Source organism: Thermobia domestica, chromosome 15 (assembly GCF_964235325.1).
Source record: "Thermobia domestica chromosome 15, izTheDome1.hap1.1, whole genome shotgun sequence".
In the NCBI taxonomy this organism is placed as follows: domain Eukaryota; kingdom Metazoa; phylum Arthropoda; class Insecta; order Zygentoma; family Lepismatidae; genus Thermobia; species Thermobia domestica.
In genome coordinates, this window is record NC_137468.1 from 191,127,163 (window position 1) to 191,148,667 (window position 21,505).

Genomic DNA, 21,505 nt, shown 5'->3' on the forward strand with positions numbered 1-21,505 from the left:
CCCTATACAATCAGAGGGCGACAAAAGAAAAAAATTATCTACAGCGCCCTTAGTGCAATATTATACCCCTTTTTGTTCTATCGAAAGCGCCCTATACAATCAGGGCGAAAAAGGAAAATTAATATGTCTACAGCGCCCTTGGTGCAATATTACATCCTTTTTTTGTTCTATCGAATGCGCCCCTATACAATCAGGGGAGACAAAAGGAATAATTAATATGTCTACATTGCCCTTGGTGCAATATTATATCCCTTTTTGTTCTATCGAAGGCGCCCTATACAATCAGGGGCGACAAAAAGAAAATGAATATGTCTACAGCGCCCTTGGTGCAATTTACATCCTTGTTTGTTCTATCGAAGGTTTACATCCTTGTTGGTTCTGTCGAGGGCGCCCCTATACAATCAGAGGGCGACAAAAGAAAAAAAATATCTACAGCGCCCTTAGTGCAATATTATATCCCTTTTTGTTCTATCTAAAGCGCCCTGTACAATCAGGGCGAAAAAGGAAAATTAATATGTCTACAGCGCCCTTGGTGCAATATTACATCCTTTTTTTGTTCTATCGAATGCGCCCCTATACAATCAGGGGCGACAAAAGGAATAATTAATATGTCTACAGCGCCCTTGGTGCAATATTATATCCCTTTTTGTTCTATCGAAGGCGCCCTATACAATCAGGGGCGAAAAAGAAATAATTAATATATCTACAGCGCCCTTGGTGCAATATTACATCGTTCTTTGTTCTATCGAAGGTACCCCTATACAATCAGGGGCGACAAAAGGAATAATTAATATGTCTACAGCGCCCTTGGTGCAATTTACATCCTTGTTTGTCTATCGAAAGCGCCCCTATACAATCAGGGGCGACAAAAGAAATAATGTATCTACAGCGCCCCTTGGTGCAATATTATTTCTTTTTTATTCTATCGAAGGCGCCCTTGTACAATCTTGGGCGATAAAAGGAGTAATTAATATATCTACAGCGCCCTTGGTGCAATATTATTTCTTTTTTATTCTATCGAAGACGCCCCTATACAGTCAGGAGAGACGAAAGGAATAATTAATATATTTACAATGCTCCGTCATTGTAACGTTATTTCCTTTTTTATTCTATCGAAGCATTATATCGACCGTACATAATGAGGGGCGACAAAGGATTAAGAAAATATTTATATCGCTGCTTGACTGTCATATAGATAATTTTTATTTGTTTATTTCATCGTATCAAACGTGCTCTAAAAAATCAACACAAAAGGAACAGAAAAAATGTCAATTAGTTACAATAATACAAAGCATTACACTCTATACTTTGTCGAAGATTTGGCAATGCATACAAAACACTGCTTTTGTACATAAACTTTTCATGCTTCAGTCGGCTTAAAAAAAAGGCAAAGTAATCATTAGGCGCCTTCGGCGCCCCCAATAAGTTCTACCAGAACTTTGGGGGGGGGGCAATGCCCCCTTGCCCCCCCGTCTTGTTACGCCACTGCTTCTCTCAGCACGTTTTGAGCTTATAGACTTCCAGGATTTTTGGATCCTACTTTTATCGTCTTCCACTGAGTACCGTTACGACCGATAACCAACCATATCTGGTGAAGTGTTGTCTGTACGAAGACATTTTGGTGTCTCCCAGATTCCTGGTCCTAGTCCCTTCCCTTTTATTAAGATCCACACTGGTGCTGGAACAGTAGCTGACCAATTGGTTTCATCACTATCCTCATTTTCAATTGAATGTGAGCCAGGGGCGTAGCCAGAGGTTTATCTAGGAGGGGCCCGTCGTTTTTGAGGGGGGCAGCTATAATGTACAAAGCCAAAAAATTGTGTTACAGCTAGTGATTTTGAGGCCTGAAAAAAAAATTTGGTTATCATCCGGAAAACTAAAGACAATGTATTTTTAAGTTGTTTTTTTTATCTGTTTCTCGAGTTTTTCTTATGCTTAATCAAGAATCACTGCCCGAGACCAAACGTTAAACCTTTGTGCATATGGTAACTAAGGTGAATATCGTCACCAATTCGGAATTTTGGAAATAATTAATTGATCTTTAACAAGAAAAATAAACTCTGCATCAGCTACCTAGGAACTTGTAGTAAAATGACCACCAGCTGAATTTTCAATATGAGAAACTACCAACAGTTTACTAATGTATTTGTTACAATAGACAAAACAGCGATATTGAAAGCATCTGAACATAATATCGCCACATACAAAACTCAGGATTCACAAAATAGATACATACATTTGAGTGGTAGGTTTTCAACCCAATATTAGAAGAACGTCATTGGAAACACAAAAAAACACGTGTGCAGAAAATAATAATACACAATAAACCATTATTTTTTAAAGAAATGCCCAGTAAGTATTAAACCAATGGGCTTCCTACTTGGATTCATGTAACGTAGATGAAAGCTAAAAGAAACTATTCATCATATGACAGTGCATAGCCGTCTTCACACTCCGGACAGCGTCCAGCTACTGACACTTACGCCTTTTAACTCACAGTTTCCATGAAACCACATTTTGCATTCCACACATTGAATCCAGGTTCGTTTGTCTTTTTGTTGGCAATAAAACTCCCCACAATCACCACAAAAATTGCCTTTCTGATGGCGCTACTCTGCAACAGACTGGTTTTGGCTAACATAAAACTTCGGTTAATTATCATTGTTTTCTAGTTGTCTGGATGGTCAGCTATATTTAATGCTATTTTCCTGATTTCCTTTGAAGTTTATCCTTTAGAAACTCTTTCAAATTTTATCAACAATTCCCGTCTCAGAACAACTGCTTTGATGTTAATGATTTTCTGCAAACCTTTGAACGCTCAATTTTAGATGTTGAGAAAAATCTTAGCCACTTTCCTTTGGGATGAGACGTTACTCTCGGAAGTGTGTAGTGACCCCTTATGTTTATCATGTCTAGCATTCTGAGCTGGGAAATCTGTCGGAGTTGAACGTTTACCTTTCTCTGAAGTGGAATAATTAAATTCACTATCACTAAAGGCTTGGGGACATCCGATATTTCGGAGTTTAATCTAAGAGCAAAGGTAGTTTCTGGGAACACATTTGGGTCATAGGAACTGATCCCTGTCGCCCTAAACCCTAAATTAACAATGTAAGGAGTAGCGATCCTTTACCATGCTCGAGCAAAATGTCTAGAAAACTGGGGCTTGTTTAATGATTTCCCAGAACACATTCTTCGAAACGTGTCTGTGGCTTCATTCCAGGCTACTTTGAGGGATTTGGAACACCTCACATCAAGTGGCTGCAATGGAGAGAAGACATAGCATCACAATATCAAACTTGCCAGCCAATTCAAGTGCAGATGCATCAGATGGCTGCGATATCCGTCGGCAATATTGCTAACGAGCGTATATGGCGGTATTGTCTGCATTATTGCATTTTAGTTATTAATTACTAAACATCATAGTAATGAAAGGAAAAACATTTTCTTTATCACCTGCAATGAGCTAAAATGCTATGTGACGAAAATATATGTTAGAGATCTATTTCTATAAAACAAAGGGAACGGTAGAGTACTTACCAAAAAAGTTTCTTGAAAATTGACAATGTTTTTGTCGCTTCAAAGAACACAGTGTGCCTTCTTCCACAAGGCACCAGACGTACTAAAGGAACGGAAATGCCCCAAAAACTTATCAGCACATGCCAACAGACAACCAGCATAATTGCAAGTACTTTGTTTGGAGAAAGTTTCCTTCGATGAGACATTGTCTTGGAGCAAAGCACATTCAATAAAAATCATTCTTGTAATGTCAAAAAAAAAAAAAAAAAAAAAAGTATTGTCTTGTTGAAATTTCGGGACTAGCCTTGGTCTCAGTACTATTCCTGTGTCTATTGCACCCACTGAAACAAAGAACGATATTTCGACATTATCTTAAAAACATAATGCCATTTGTTGATTGATTTTCACAATAAATAAATAAAGGAAGGCTGGTTATTAACTGATTTTCATTGTATCTCATCTTAAAGTTCTTATTAGTGAATCCGGAATGTATACATTCGAATCTTATATCGGGTGGTAAGATAATACACCCGACAAATACAATGACGTACGGAAGGAAACAAAGCGATCACCGCAATACGGGGATCTCTCAACTGGGAAATGCATTTATGGATTTTCCATCTGTCTGTAGGAACCCCTACTGCTCGGCGACCGCTTCGCTTCCATCTGTACGTCATTGTAGTTGTCGGCTACGACTTTCCCCAATGGTAGAGCGCTTACTTCTGGTGCATGGTTACCTTGATTCAATTCCCGGCTAAGTAAGTTTGTGGTGGACAACGCCGTGGGTTTTCTCGGAGTATTTCCGTTTCCTCCCACTTTCTCATTCCACCAATTCTTCCATCATCATTCACTTGCTTTAATCTTTCTCTCCCTTAGCCTAAGGGGCATAACGTTACATTATTCGGATACGACCTTCTGTGTAATTCAGTATATTGTCCCTATAGCTATATCTGTCCGCATGGTGCCGCTCTCGACCATCTTCAATAGACATTTTTGCTTAATTCCTCCATTTGGCCAGTGTATTATCTTACTACTCGTGCTATATAGTGTATAGTAGTACTTTGTAAAATATACTCTTTTCTGACCAAAAATTTGAACACAATACATACCATATCAATATTTATATATTTATTTTTATATTGCAGATCACATAAGAGAGAAAAGAAGAAATCAGGATTGGTTGGTCTGGTAAGTTGTCAGCAAACATCTTTGATCCTTCTTTACTTTTTATTTTCCTTTAAAAAAAATCAACAGGCATTCTGTGCAATTGCAGTGCTGTGTATAAACCACAATTATATTATAATAGTCTGATAGAAAGATAATATTAGCTATACTTTTACAAGTATATACAGGGTGTTTCAAAACAACACCGACAACGTTTGGGTGTGATTCCTGACATCAAGATAAGACAAAATGTATAGACCAATCTGGGTGTACAATACTTCCTTTCACAGTTATAAACTGCCAAAACATGAAAAAATGAACTTTTTTTAAAGATCCATAGCTCCAAAACTATTGGACAACATCCGTGGGTGTCCTCGAAGTACTTCCGTTTTCTCCTACTTTCTCATTCCACCAATTCTTCCATCATCATTCACTTGCTTTAATCTTCTTCTCCCTTAGCCTAAGGGGCATAACGTGGGACGTTAAACTAAAAGGTTACATTATTCGGGTACGACCTTATCGGGCGAAGATTTCACTTAGGAACTAATATGTGCGTTATTCAAAATTGCATGTTTCAGAATCCTGGGGTGCTCACCCAACAATTTTTATAGAGGCAGTTTGGCTACGGGCATATAACTTGAAGTACTCACTAACTACCTCTATAAAAATTGTTGCGGAAGTACCGCAGGATTCTGAATTATGAATATTTGAATAGATCACATGCTAGTTCCTCAATAAAGTCTTGACCTAACTACTGAAGGTCCCATAGTATTTGAGCTATGAACCTTTTAAGGAAACATTTGTGCACCCAGATTGGTCTATATTTTTGTCTTATCTTGTACAGCCACGAACATTAATAAATGGAGGCTGAAGCCAGTATTTCTTATGGCTCCAACCTCCATTTATTAATGTTTGTGACTGTACAGCGAAAAATAAGGTATTGAAACAACACCAAATGACTACCACTTTACCGTGTTATTTGTGTGTCAGTTCAACACCAAGCTTTATTTTCTTTTTTAGGTTAAAGGGGTAGGGATTAGTAAGTTACATTTTATTAATCGATTTTAATTTCAAAATTGTATGCTTGTAGAGTATCTCCTAACCTTAGCCAATAGAGGGTTACGCCCTCTCTTTGGCACAGAATTAACGATACTGGTGGGTTATATCATATAAGATGGTCTTAGTGCAGTTTTATAAAATAATAGTGCTGAAAGTAACAATAAACAAAATATTAAGTGAGTGAATAAATATAAATATGCATACAAGAAAACAAAATACGCATATAAATTGTGCAAATATAAACAGAACGGAACGTGGTCATAGACGTGGTGTGTTGTGCGTTTATGCAATAAGCATAATGATGTAAAATGAAATGCTGTGCGTACACGCCACAGTCACAAACATAGTATTAGAAACACGAATGCATGTTAGTTCTTCTGTCTCGGGGCGACAACACCAAGGATTTTATTTGTAAGTGACTAGCCGTTCCGGCTAGTACCCTGTTAGAGTGTTACGCCCTCTCTTAGGGAACTGAAGTATGGGAATAACAGATGTGGGTGACTTTGAGAGGGTCTCAGAATTCTTTATTAAATCTTGTTACAGTTATCAAAGACTTAAGGACCTTTGCGGGCCGTAACATCAGGCAGGGTAAGGGTGGCAAAGCAATTACATGATGTACATGAACGTTAAGTTTGAACATAGAGAACGAGTAAATATGATGCAACTTAGTTGTCATTATATAAGTTTATATGCTGTGGAGATCAGGATGATAGATGAGGAGAGGTCCATGATCACATCACAACACAAGGAAAAGTTAGTTGGCGGATGAAGTTATCTTCTCGCCTAGGGACTAGAAGGCAATGGGAGCCCATATTAGTTGTGGATGGATTTATTGTGCTACATAAGATGGAAAGATGAGCGGAAGATGGTCATGAATTTGATAGTCTGCAAGTATCTCCAGATCTATGGCATCAGGAGGTAGTGTGTAGCAGTACAGAGTATATAGGAGTGATAGTGGTGGATGGGAATATCGAAATGGCGATAGGTGGTGTGTCATATGATGCATACTAGTCAGAAATAGAGGATTGTGTGCTTCATAACGATTGCGTATGTAGGTGAGACATAACTTTTCGAGATGAAACTGTAGAAATGCCTCTCCTGTTGTACAACTCTCCTGTTGGGCTAGGTAACTTAATTCGAAATGCAATACGTAGTGCATGTTTTTCTAAGATTAAGAGCTTTTCGTAGAAGGAGCGTGTAGCAGCTATCCAAGTAGTGTGACTGTATGTTAGAGTCGGCAATAGAAAAACTTTGTAGGTATTCAATACGGTAGCAGGTTTCAAGCTCCATGTTGTTCCGGTTAGCCTCTTTAGAAGATTTTGTCTATTGTAGGCCTTGGTGGTGACTGTTTGAAAATGAGGTTTCCATGTTAGATGTCTATCGAAGGTAATGCCCAGATAGGTCACTGTTGAGCGTGCCTGTATAGGTGCGTGATGGACACGAAGTGTGAGGCGGTTGGGATTTCGACGGACTCGTGGGGTTTTCTTAGATGGAATGAATACAGTGGCCTGGGTTTTCGTGGCATTAATTGTTAGTTGCCATTTATCACACCAGCGGAGGAAATCGTTAATAGCTGTTTGCAGAGATGTATTTATTGATTGGATAGTCGACCCCAAGGTGAGGAATGCAGTGTCATCGGCGTACTTAAAAAATGAACTTTATCTGGTAGTAGAGGCATATCAGCAACGTTGAGAATGTACAGAAGTGGCGATAAAGCCGATCCTTGAGGAACTCCGGACAGCAGAAAAATAGGGTGTGACAGGCAGTTATTAATAGAAACATAGGAAAGACGACCCACTAAGAAGTTGTAAATGAGATGGATATATGTGAGTGGAAAACGGAACTATATTAACATATAGATAAGTACTAAGTGGCAAACTTTGTCAAACGCTTTCTCTAGATCAAACAGTACAATACATGAGGTTTGAATGGTGTGTGACCAGAGTGGATAAGCGAAGCAGTTGGTCGTTGATAGAATAGTCTGGTCGAAATCCTACTTGATGGATGGGAAGAAGGTGGCGTCTTTCGATGTATGTATGTAGACGTCGGACAAGTGTGTGTTCTAAGATTATACTGAAGGTGGACGTTAATCGTATCGGACGATACGATGATACGCTTTCAGGTGATTTGTAAGGTTTTGTAAACATTAATGTCTTTGAAGTCTTCCACTGGACAGGAAAATAGCCTGTTCGAAGAATGAAGGTAAAGATGCTGGCAAGCAGAGTAAGCAATGGGAACGGACATTCTTTGATATGTCGATAAGTAATATTATCGAATCCTGGTGTACTATTACGTTTATTTCGAACAACAGTGATGATGTGCTGAACTGTAATTGATTCCATCAGAGGTTGATTATGTGAAAGAGTATGGAGTACATGAGGCTGTAAAGGAGGAGATGAAGTATTGACTGTGTCTGCTGGATGGCGATAAGTAGATGGAGACCTGTTAGGTGTGAATATTGTTTTTAAAAAATCAGCGAAAGCATTGGCTTTGACTGTATCTGATTGAATTCGAGATTCCCCTTGTAATAGTGGGTAAGATGTTTTTGTGTACTTTCTGCAAAGAGTATTAAAACGTTTCCAATAATTTGTGGGATGGTTGGTATCAGCGAGTGAATTACATGTGTTAACCCAACAGCGTAGTTTGTAAGCATATATGTACTCTTTGACCATTGACTGAAGTTGTTGATAATGTCGAAGTGATTCAGGATTGCCAGTCCCGTGATAATCTCGATAAAATTGTCAAGAGCGAGTAACGAATGTGAGGTATTGCGGAAGTAATGCAGGCCGGTATGGTATAGAGGTAGAAACTGGTATGAAGAGAGCACTTGCTTCCTGGATTGTAGTTGTGATAGTGTCGATGCGAGCATGGAGTTCATCTTCTGTCGTGGGTATCTCTAATGGCTCTATAGTTGTCATTAGATGAGCTCAATACTGATCCAAGTGCGCTTTGTCAAAGCGGAGTCTAGTGCGCTGGAAATGAGTAGAAGAATGGATAGTAGTTGTACGGAGCTGAAGTTTAATTGGAACATGGCCACTGCCGACTGGATCAAGAACAGCAATATGTACTTGGGAGACTAGATTAGCTGAAGTAATGACGATGTCCGGAGTAGTTTGTGAGATGGGTCTTGTTTGTTTAGGTATCATAGATGGTGAATGATACCAAGCGTATGAGTAGTAATGAAGTTTTGGAATGTGGTTTTGTCTTGCTCTGATCTACTATGCATGTTGAAGTCGGCCATGATTATAAATCGTTTATAATTATCGGTAATATATTGAACAAAGGAGGTAGGTAGTGGATGGCCGGGTCTAATGTAAATGGTGGCAATAATTATGGCTACATTACTGAAGTATAAAGTAGTAGGTACTCAGGAAAACCAGGTAAATTACAATGATGTCTGCGAGATGGAACAAGAAGGAAAACCCACAGCTGCTCCCCCATTGGCTCGTTTAGACGGAAGGAGGCTATCCTGCCTTATTAGTATGTAGCCAGCAAGCTGACAAGAGGTGGATGGAGTAAGGAAAGTTACATTAAGAATAAAGACTATGGCTCTTTCCTCTAGTAATAACGCTTCGAATAAAGGTTTGTGTTTGTGAAGTGAACGAATGTTAAGAAATATAAACGTTAAATTCATCATGAAACAGACAAAGCTAAACGGTGGTTTCCAACGAGAGGTATGGAAATGTACATTTTGTCCTGAATAAGTTGCATGGAAATTAACATGAAAAATCTCTTTCGCTGCGTGAGTGATTTGCTGTAAGACGTGGGAGCGATGAAATGGTTGGATATTTTGTAAGGTAAGCGTGAGAAAAGCAAGATTTCCCACTGCTATAGGCGAGTCCATAGAAGAAGGAACCTCGGTGGAATAATTGTGTGTGAGCAATGATGCATTTATAACTATAAGTTGGATGTGCCTCGTGACAGGTAGAACAAGTAGGCGGCCGTTCGAGATTTGGACAGGTACGTGTTAAATGTTTGCTAATGCAGTAACCGCACACGTTGGTGTTAGTACAGGTGGCGGTAGTGTGTTGATTATAAGCCTGATATTTTTCATAACGAATAGGTAAAGGTGCAGAGGATCTTGAGGGTTCGACACGATGCTTCCTGTTATATATATGGTGTTTTGTGAAGATGATAAAATTCGAACCATGAATGTGGGGCCTGTAGCGTTACGGATTCTCAGAACTTTCTGAAGAGTGTGACCTTTGTAGGTTAGTTCTTGTTGAATCTCCTCATCGGTGTAGGAAGGATCGACACTCAGAATAACTACAAAAAGCAGTGGCATACGTCTTGGAGGAGGCATTTGTTTTTGTTTAGGTACAATAAAACTGCTAAGTTGAGCATCTTTGCCAAACGTATCGACAGGCAATTGGTACTTGATAGTGGTGAGTAAATTAGGATCCTCAGTTTTAAAAATGTATCCATTTCTGGTTTTGATAATTTCCTTCATCGAACTCTAGGGAGGTATTTGCGATGTTGTATAGTGATGTGTTTCTCGTTCGAGAGTCTACTGTCGAATTTTGTCGATAGGAATGAGTAAGTTGTTGCAGATGGTAGGCTGGAGTAATCAGAAGCTTCGGGTGGTTCGGTTTCCATGTTGTTAGTACCTATTTCTATGCCCAAAGTTTTATGTAGATTTTTAGCAGGTGATGAAAACTGTAAACGAGTAGCATAGCTACCTTGGTTTGTTGAAGAGTGCGAAGCTATAAAATTAATGGAACTTTGAGATGCGCTCCTGGTACGAACAATTAGTTCTTTAGACCACTCTTTTCGCTTTTCCACCTTAGTGGAACAACTACTAGATGGACCAGGAATAAGACTTGGTAATTTGGGTCGTCCTGTGAGGGATTTGTCTGTGTCTACGCCAGAGTCCGCCATCCTGAAAAACGCCTGCTGGGCTAAGCCCGAGTATGAGATTATGAGTGATGCCGATGAGTGATGATGATGTTCGGAAGATATAGCCGAAGCCGCAGTCAGTGTTCAGTAACTTGGGAATGTATATCAAACTAAAGGACAACGGTCTCCTTCATGAGTTGACAGTTAAAACAAAAATAAACATGATTGAATATCATTGATATAGCAAGCAGCAAGAGCAATGAGTATTACGGACTTCTTTGTCAAGTGTGCATTTTGACTTCACCAGTGCTGCTTTGGGTGTGATAAGAGTGTTACAACTAGAGGGAAGAAACGACTTGAGAGGCTTGACTACAGTAACCATTCATCCTACTTTAGTTTACCTCACAACAACAAATTTCCAGTTGAATTTGTGAACAAAACACCTCCTAGAATATGATGTTATTACTTAATACTTTGATTCCCTTCTACTCAAAAACACAAAACACGCTTTGTTGTGTGTTATGGTACACTAAAGAATTAACTATTCCCAAAAATTTCAGATTTTTTAATCCAGGCCCATTGGAGATATAGGACAGTGAAACATGCCAAATTAGCATAATTCCCCGACTTTAGGATTTTTTTTAGGCCTTTAGGAGCAGCTACAGGTCTGTAAATTTTTGTGTATTAACTTATGATCCCGGACTACATGTACACCCAAATTCAGACCCCTACGTCAGTTGTTTCCTATTCCCAAACATGTTTTCAATATCCAAAAATGTTGCTACTGTAGGCCCTGATTTCACCTCTTTCAAGTGGTTTTTAGACAAAAATGTTAAGAGATCAAAGTTTTAGATCTGCACGAATTAGAGACGTCCAGCAATTTTCAATTTGATAAGACAAATACATGCTGAGATATTCCAAACAACGTAAACACCTAAAATCGAAAAAACGCAAAATGGCGGCAGCCGCTGCGTCGCCATGGGATGTTGGAAAAAATAATTAATTGTGGTTTTGAAGTACCTTGATATAGGATAAACATTCATGAAAAAATCATATTTTTTGGAGATGGTCGAGCGACACATGCTTGATCACTTAGAATGGATTGACTCTCTAACGAATGAGTAAGGTACTACTTAATGTTTCCTTGAAATGTCATTATAGTTGTTTTAAGCCTAAAACTTTTAAAATAATTGAAACCAAACACATGTTGTCATCCAGTGAGCATAACGTCGTTGCTTTCCACACACGAATATTGAACAGAAAAAATGTAAACCGCTTATCTGTGTAGTTAACATCTCGAAAATAGAATGAGAAGACACGCAATATTTATCGTATTATTATTGTTGAAAAGAAAGTTGTTTAGAAACCCAAGGAATTATTTTTATGTATTATTATTATTATTATTATTATTATTATTATTATTATTATTATTATTATTATTATTATTATTATTATTATTATTATTACTTTGGAGTACAGATCTTGCTGAGAAATTTTATGGTACGGTAGGCTGATAATTAAGAAAAAGTATACCAATACTTACAACATTTACAGGACTTCCTTGTGCCGTGTTCTTATTCAACTTTGAGGATATTAAGAACGGGACCTAATATTAACAACTGGGCCTGCAGCACTATGGACCTGGGTTCGATTCCGTATCTCGGCTGGAACTCATGTAATTGAGATCTCGAACATTAAGGCCTTAATTGCAAGCCTAGATATCATGTAACCTCGGTGCTGGAAGGAATGCAACACTTCAATCCAACAAAGCAACGACCAGGCTTTGAATGGTGTGTGCCACTGGCGAATGTACAGACTGTATAGATAAGGTGATCAGTAAAACCGGTATGCATAAATAACTATTTGTTTTACGTATATGAAACATTATATGCACGCGTACATCAAATTGTGTATGCGTATTCGCGACTCATAATATATCTCTTCGTTTGGTTCCTACCCCTAAAGACCTGTTCGGTATGGGAAGCCCTCTGATAGCGAAGCTATCTTCGGCATAGCTCTTGGGATCATTGGAGCACGCAAGCCCCCACCTCACCACCACCACCACAAGGTACAGGGTGCGGCACGTAAAACCGGCCCGTAAAGTGAACACATAAAATGAAATATAATGTATTGAATATGATTAACTACAACACATAAATGAAATGTAATGTATTGAATATGACTACTCACCTTCACAGCAGCCTTCACAGCAGGTGCTGAAAGTGTCCTCCGCCCACTTCAACACACATGTGAGCACGATTGAGGAGATTCATATATACCCTTGTCAGTTCTTGTGTTGTAATGCTATTGGTGATATCCTGGATCCTGGTCTTGAGTTCTTCAATTGTGTGTGGATTTGTTTCGTATACTCTTCCCTTTAACAGTCCCCATAAGTAAAAGTCACACGTGGACAAGTCTGGTGACCGAGGAGGCACCCTCTTCTACAGGTCAGGCTCCTTCAGTTCTTGCACAACACTTATCCGGCACGGTTTTAACTTCAGTCTCCTTAAAACACGTCTGCAACTTCTCTCACTCGCATGAACCTGTTGACTCAATCTCCTGGTTGACTTTCGAGGACTTCTTGTCATTATCTCCTCCACCTGCATGTTTAATTCAGGTGTGCAGACAGATGGTCGTCTATTCCTGGGAGCATTTTGAACCGATCCTGTACGCCGTCATTTTTCAATCAATTCCTGAATGGTGCTTTTTGCTGGCACAGAACGTCCTGGAAATTTCTCCCGAAACAAATTCTTTGTTTTCACAAAAGATCCAGTGAGAATGAACCCTTCAACAATGGCAACACGCTCGGGTATCGAATATGGCATTATCACACACTGACACTCACCCGACTTAACACAACGAGGCCTTTTTCTCAACTGGTTTCGACAAGTTTCACTGGCTGCGGCTACACGTGACTGCTGCAGGTCACGTAAGTCGACCCGACCTCTACACGCCATCTCTTGGTAGGAAGGTAGATTATTTAAGTGTTGCCAAAAACACAATATACCAGAATATTACGACGGGCCGGTTTTACGTGCCGCACCCTGTAGAAATCTCCCAAGGAAGAGAAAAGTTTTAAAATTTTCATGTTGCCTACCAGCCCTGGTTGAGGACAGAAAAAAAAGAAGAAGTTTCCGCCAAGTGAGCTTTGTGTTGAACAAACACTGCTCATACGAGTTTTCTCGTGGTTCTACCGTTTTCTTCCATTTTCATCATTCCACCATTATAATCTATCTTATTATCACCATCTCCCTTAGCCTCGGTTCATAATCGTGGAAAGTTAAACGCAAAAAAGAAAGTAGAAAGAAATATTTAGAAGACCCTTTTGGACTCCACGGGCTACTTTTTGGGAACTACGCTTTTTTTTAAAAAAAGAAAATTAATAACACAGAGCTTTATTTTAAACTTCAACCGCCTTATGCAGAGTCGTTTTGACGTCTGATTAGCATTATACTAAAAGAGTGACTACTGCAAGAAACATATGCTAATCAAACTCGTTAGTATGACACTAATAGTGCGTCATTTCGACTCTGCATAGGGCCCCAAAAGTTCCAAAGTGTGAAATATGATATAATGCATTGATTATGATTTGTCTATTATCAATATATTGGAACTCTTTATTTTCTTTTCAGTTCCGATATGCTAAGAAAGCGGACGCCATCTTGATGATGTTAGGAGCATTCTTTGCAATTCTGACAGGAGCTGGATTTCCAGTGATGGCTTTCGTATTTGGACAAATGACCAATACATTTATTACACAAGCGACACAGGTAATTTTATAATATAGAGTGTTGTATTTTTCGTAGCATAATACTATATAAAGTCGGATTTTTTGCATGAGTAATAATAATTTTTATTGACACACATTAGTAGCTATTCTACAATATAGAAAATACTGTTATCTTTAACGAGTTTAGTTTACTAAATTCCCTTTATACAGGGTGTTACAAAAATGTTTCTCAATATTTTGGGAACAGATTTCTCACATGAAAATAAGAAAAAAAGTTCATATGGACCTGTGCTCAAAAGTGGATAGTTTCGGAGTTTTAGGCTAGTTTTAGACGGAAGCATTTATCGTAGCATTTCTTGTAGCAAAAATCGTATCATCGATATCCTATCTTGTAAAGTAGCAAATGCTATAGCATTTCCCATGCCATGGCATATCCTATAGCACTTCTAGTCGATAGAACCTGCTCTATTTCGTACGGTAGCATTTTCCCCAGCATTTCTGGTCCGATTGCAGCGCCGTGGTGTGTTAAAAGGACGCGAAAGATTTTGTGTCAAATATCCATGCTCTTTGTTTTGTGTGGGAAATTGAATTGTAGTAAAGAAAAATGAATTGGACTAGGAATGCTCTTTGCCCACTTACGTCTTTGTGATTTTAGTTTTTTAATATGACCGGCGAGAACTGTTGTTACAATTACTATAGCTTTAGGTACCTCACACTTAATTTCGGAGCCATAATTGCGCTCTTCTCCAGTGATTTGTTTGCTACGTCACGACAGATGCTTATCAAAATGCTACCGTTTAAAAACAACATATACTTTTGATGCCATAGAATATTATATGACATTTTTGGCAGCACATCTGCTACGAGAAATGCTACGATAAATGCTTCCGTCTAAAACTAGCCTTAGGGTGCCGAAAACGTGAAACAAATGAACTTTAAAAGTTTATAGCTCCATTACTATGGAGCCTATTGTAGTCGGGTCAAGACATCACTGAGGAACTGGTATGTGAACTATCCAAACATCTATGTTTAAGAATGCTCCAGTACTTGCACACCAATTTTCGGAGACGTAGGTGGAGAGTTATCAACTGCTCCCAAACAGAATCTCTAAAAATGATTGTGCAAATACCGGAGGTTCTGAAAGATGTATATTTGGACAGTTCACATACTAGTGCCTCAATGATTTCTTGACCCCTGTAGTAGTAGAACTAGCCCTATAGACCTTTAAAGTTAATTTCATGTTTTCGGCACCTTATAACTACAAAAGTATGTACTTCCGACCACAGGTCCATATGTACATTTTTTTAAAAAAAACTTTGATGTTAGGAATTTATTCCCAAAGTATTCTGACAATTTTTGTGACACCCTGTATATGTACCCTGTGTGTCTGTGTGCAGGTGTTTGTCCGTCCGGAGAAAAAGCCTCAAGAACTAATTAATGAATCATCTTAAATTTTAGCCAGGGTGGTCAAAAATTTGAAAAACCGGACGCGATGAAGATGTTCAAACCGAAAGTGGTATAAATTAACAATTTCTGGTTTTAACGTTGATTCTTGTAGAGCAAAAATAGTCATAGACAGCAAAAACTGATTTGCTGTAGTCGATTAAGCGTCACAAGAATATGTTTCTTCTCGATTCTTAATTCTCTCCTAAAATCAAAAGTGATAAAAATCCGCTACTACTCCCGATCATAGGCGCTAAACTTTAATATTCTGAATGGGTGCACAGGCTTCGGCACTAGTGATGAGCAAATGCAAGACCAAGACCAAGACTAGGGTGGTCTTGGTCTTGGTCTTGCTTGCAAGAGTCTTGCAAGTCTTGCTTTTAAGAAATCTTATGCTTTTCATAGGCAAATTTTACTCTAGATGTAAGGAATAATCAATTCTACAATGCGCCAATAATAACGGAAATACTATGTATGTTTCTAAATGAAATATAGTTTACCTTTGTGTAAGGATGATGATAGTGTACACCATAAGCGATGGCCTTTATTTGTTTCAATGGGTGCCCACGCTTCACTACTACGTGATCTTTTTATATTTTTTAAACAGATCCAATACTCCAATTATTCCCAAACTGGGGAGATTACCCCTAAGACACGTGAAAGAAAATCAAAATGGCAGAGATTACTAAAATACCATGAGTTGCATACACTCTAAAAGCGGAATTTTTTTAAACCGCGATTAGCCAGGCTTTGTATTGAACAAACTTCCAATTAAATATTGAGATTTTGTTTTATTAATTCCAATATGTATTCTATGGGGCATTTCGCAAAATGATGAAAAAATCTGGAGGCTTTCGAAAGGTGGGCATGGAAAAAAAAAGATAGAATAAGCTGGGTTAAAGGGAAAACGAATAGTAGCAGTAGAAATAGAAGCAGTAGGGGAGAAATTAAGAATTTCAGATGTAATTAAGAGAAACTGTTTAGGACGTTGGCTGAGGAGGAACTGTATTATGAGGGTATGGTGGAAGGAAAGAGAGGGAGTGAAGGAGACCGTAATTGAAGGAATGTATTAAAAAAGAAAATTGCTACGTCAAGACGAAGAGACTAGCTGAGGATCACCGTATATCGAAGTTTCTCAGTTGCAGCAAGTAACTGGCCAATAATGGCAGAATAGCTGTGATGATGATATGTTTACCAAGAAAAAAAGGGAGATAAAAATTAAAATAATAATGATTATAATCAAATCTCTTAAAAATTTAGAATAAGGATGTTATATGGAGAATTTGTTATATGGAGAATTTTATTAAAATTTGTGGACACCCTAAAGGAAAATTATAGTGCTTTTTCACGTGTTGTTCGTAGCCCCCCGAAACAAAATCCTAAATACGCCACTGCTTTTGACCTATATTAGAAATACAAAATAACGGACTCAAACTCCAAGTTATTTGAAATAACTGTACAAAATCATTCTCACGTGTGAATATGGATTTTTTATTGTTGTATAATATTATATCGCTCAAGACTCGATGTGCTGTACCTAAGCAGGGCAAAAGTTATATTGATAAACAATTATTCAACGTATAAGCATTCAGCCATGAAATCAAGCTTGCGGTCATATGCATTAAGGTTTTTTTCAATGTTATGAAAATGTTTTTCGATATTAATTTTATGAGCACACATTAAAAATTTCCAACGGATGCTTGAGTCTCGGAGCCAAGGCCATACCCATGTAGTCGGCATCTACGGTGCACGGAATTACAGAGTTTTGTAAGAAAAAAACACCACTAATATGTTTGGAAATAAAATGAAATATCTAGTTTAACGTCCCACGATTATGCACCGAGGCTAAGGGAGACGACGATGATAAGTGAATGAAATGGTCGAATGAAGAAAGTGGGAGGAAACGGGAAAACCACGAGAATTAAAATCAAAGATGTTAATTTTTTAAAAAAATTAATGCACTTGTTTCGAAGCTAAAGAGAAGTAGTATGTTTGTTCAGTACTCAATGAGAAAGGCTCCTTCAATTTCGCATTCAGTTCCTTACTGGAGTTCAGTGGCGTTTTATTAGCAGACTGCCCGAAGCAAAGCTGCTGAAGGGTGAAAAACAAATCCCTCTTTTGCTATATTTATCTCAGAACGAGCTGACAAACTTTGCCAGCTCCAAGGTCAAAGGTTTAAGTTGACTCCAGATAACACACACCTGTAAACTAGTGTCTAATTTCCTAACAAGTAATCCTCATTGTTTAGAAACGCAGGAATGCATCGTAATACAGCGCCAATGCAATGCCAAGGCGTAGAAAATTGGCGCCCAGGGCGAGAGCATACGAAGGCGCCCCCGTACATATGAATATCAGTCAGGTCGACAGACGAGCCGCGAAGTTCCACCATAGTTGCCGCAAAACATAGGAAAATTTTCAAAAATAAACCCTGCTTTTCCTTGATTTTGAGCACTTTTTATTACTTTATACAACATAATGTGCAATAAATCCCAGATCTTCGTATGGCACATTATCGTCAGTAAATGATTCTGGTGTAGTAGAAATGATTAAATGCTCACATCAAAATCTTCCTCAAGAATAGTAATGAGGCAAGTTTCCCTTCCCCAGTGATTCGGGTGTAAATAGAAGGATGGGACGCTTTTAGCAAGTGTCTAGGAACGCAAAAAGTATAAATCTGACCCTGGTCAAATTAAATATTAGATTTAAAAAATACTGCTGTTGATCTAAAATATTCCAAGTAATTTTTCCTCTGTTTTTTCTTTCTTTTCTTTTTTCCTCCCGAATTTTGTTCCCCCTTACTCCGGCGCCCGAGGCCGCAACTCCGATCGCCCTCCCCTCACGGCACGGCGCTGCACCAATGACACATTTCTTTGTATGCAACAAGCTTTGATTAGAATGATAGCTGTGTGGCTTGAAATAACTACAGAAAACGGGAACAACCGATTCAGAGAACGACATACTGTAGCTATATGTTATAGGAGCAGATCAACTCACACGGATTGCATAAACTACTGAGAACATATTTGCTCCAAATAACATTTTTACTGAAGCCAAGAAATTCAAGTGAAAGATGTAATGACTTTTTCCCGTTTATATATATATATATATATATATATATATATATATATATATATATATATATATATATATATATATATATATATATATATATATATATATATATAATCGAGTAGTACTGGTACTTGCGCAAGAGTCTTGGTCTTAGTCTTGCATCCCTTGATCTTGTTCTTGGTCTTGCATTGGGATTTCTGGTCTTGGTCTTGCATGCAAGAATCTTGCACAAACTGCAAGACCAAGACTCTTGCGTTCATCACTATTCGGCACTAATATCTCATATTCTTTTTATAATTCTTTTAGTATATTCAATAGACTAATGGTTCCTAAGTTCTTTCTGAAAAGCAAGAAAGACTATCAAGACCTACTGAAATAAAATGAACGGCACTTGTTGACACCTTTTCTGTTTGTCCACGCTTCCTACGTAAATTGCTCTTTTACGTTAATACTCTGTTTATCAAACCGAGGACGCTGCTGGGGTCAACCATGTTCCCGTCCGCTGAAATTATAATCGTTAGTATATCATGCCCTGCAGTATAAATCTTTGACTAAACGAATCCTAGCTATTCCTTGATGACGCTCTCGCCTTCGCTGCGAGCGATCCCGGGTTCGATTCCCGTTGAGGGCATTCGGTCGCAAAAGTGTAAAATGCTTTTCCATGCCAGCCACCCTGAATGAGGTTTTCCTGAGTTTTCCTCATTTACACCAGCCAAATGCCGGAGTGGTACCTAACTTATAGGTCCCAGGCTGCTTGCTTCCTTTCTTTTTCCCGGATATTATGATCGCAGAGGGACGTCATCCCTCAAACCGTGACGGGCTAAATGGCTTTAGATGCAGAAAGCCCAGAAATTTATTTATTTATTTATTCACCTTCAACAGAGAAAAAAATCTCCATTTACAGAAGGCTCTTACAATCTATTACATACATTAAAGGAACAATTACTAGATTAGTAAGTCATAAAAATTAGAAAAGAAAAAAGATAGTATTAAAAAGAAAAAATGAAAATAAAAATATTAAAAAAAAAACACAAAAATGGCAAGAAACATTCTTCTCAGATACACAAAGTTAGATAGATATCGCTTTAAACAACAGTTATGGTTTATGCTTCTGAATATTTCCAGATACACATATTGAAGTACATACCCTACAGCTATATATGTTTTATATGAATACATACACATATAAGTGCACGCACATATACCTGCAAGCAAGAAGACATCAATACATAGATAAAGTCTATAATTACACCTATATTTATTTTATCCTGTACTATTATTCAGTAAAAATTTATTTTTGATTAATTTTATAAACGCTTGCTGGTTAAGATTAAGGTCAAATTCTTCTACACTTTGTGCTATATTATTATACAGCTTACACATTCTGACCAATAGTGAATTATTGTATGTATTTGTTTTGGATGTTTTATACCACAACAGATTTCTTGTTCTTAACGTTCTGTCACTGATATTAAATTTAATGTATTGTAAAAATTCACTATTATCAAATATGCCATTTACTATTTTGTGTAGACATATTTCTTGTGCAATGATACATCTAGCAGAAAGTTTAACATAATTAAATTCACTTAACAAATTAGAGTAAGATATTCTATTTACCAGAGCAGACTGTCCTGTTTTCTTATAATATAAGTACCTTAAGAATCTTTTTTTGTATTGCTTCTATCTGGTTTTCTTGAGTTTTACATTTAGCTGCCCAGATCACTGACGCATATTCCAATTTTGGCAGTACTGGAGTTTTAAAAAGAGTTGCAATGACATTTACGTTCGTAAACATTTTAGTACTTCTGATTACAAACCCCAATTGCTTGAAGGCATCTCGTGTGATCAATGAAATGTGTTTATTAAAAGACATTTCGCTGCTAAATGTAACTCCCAAGTCCCTATATGTAAATATACGCTCCAGATATTGATTTCCTATTGAATATGACAGAATTTCAGTTACAGTTCTTTGTTTTGTAAATATCATAAACTTACATTTTTTTATGTTAAAATTTAATTTATTTATTATACTCCATGTATATATGTTATTTAAATCTTCTTGTAGTTTTAATATATCAGAATTCGTTTGTATTTCTTTATACAACTTAACATTTTGAGTTCTTAACATACCTTGGCAGATCATTTATAAAGAGTAGGAATAATAAGGGCTCCAAGTTTGAGCCTTGTGGTACTCCGTGAACAAATTGGGTAAAATGAAGTAAGTTTGTTACTGTTGAGCGACCAGGATAGAATCCATGTTGATTTTCACAAATGTAGCTTTTTATGTGATTGAAAATACGATCATATAATATTTGTTCAAGAAGTTTCACCGGTGCACAAACTATGGTTATTGGTCGATAATTTTCTACTTTACTATTATCCCCACTTTTAAAAATTGGTGATACCCTAGTTGTTTTCCAAATATTGGGAAATGTTTGTGTTTTAAGTACTGTTAAATAATGTAATCAATGGCTCATGTAAAATTTCTAAACATGCTTTTATCAGATATGGAGGAATTCCGTTCGGTCCACATGCTCCCTTGGCTTTTAATTTTTTAGTGGCTCTCTTATATTCCTCATCTGAGATTTTATTCATTATCAAAGTATTACTTACTTACATTTGCATTGGGTCAGAACAGTTATATGATGCTACATTTTCATCATATACCGATCGGAAATAAGT

General features: G+C 37.7%; 1 protein-coding gene across 1 annotated transcript in view; it reads left to right on the forward strand.

Moving 5' to 3' along the window:
• LOC145671424 (ATP-dependent translocase ABCB1-like) overlaps positions 1–21,505 on the forward strand; it is a 190,824-nt gene that overhangs the window by 36,586 nt on the left and 132,733 nt on the right. The window contains exons 2-3 of the mRNA XM_081740597.1: positions 4,662–4,704; positions 14,208–14,345. Of these exons, the coding sequence (XP_081596723.1) occupies positions 4,662–4,704; positions 14,208–14,345 (181 nt within the window). The remainder of the gene's footprint in view (positions 1–4,661; positions 4,705–14,207; positions 14,346–21,505) is intronic.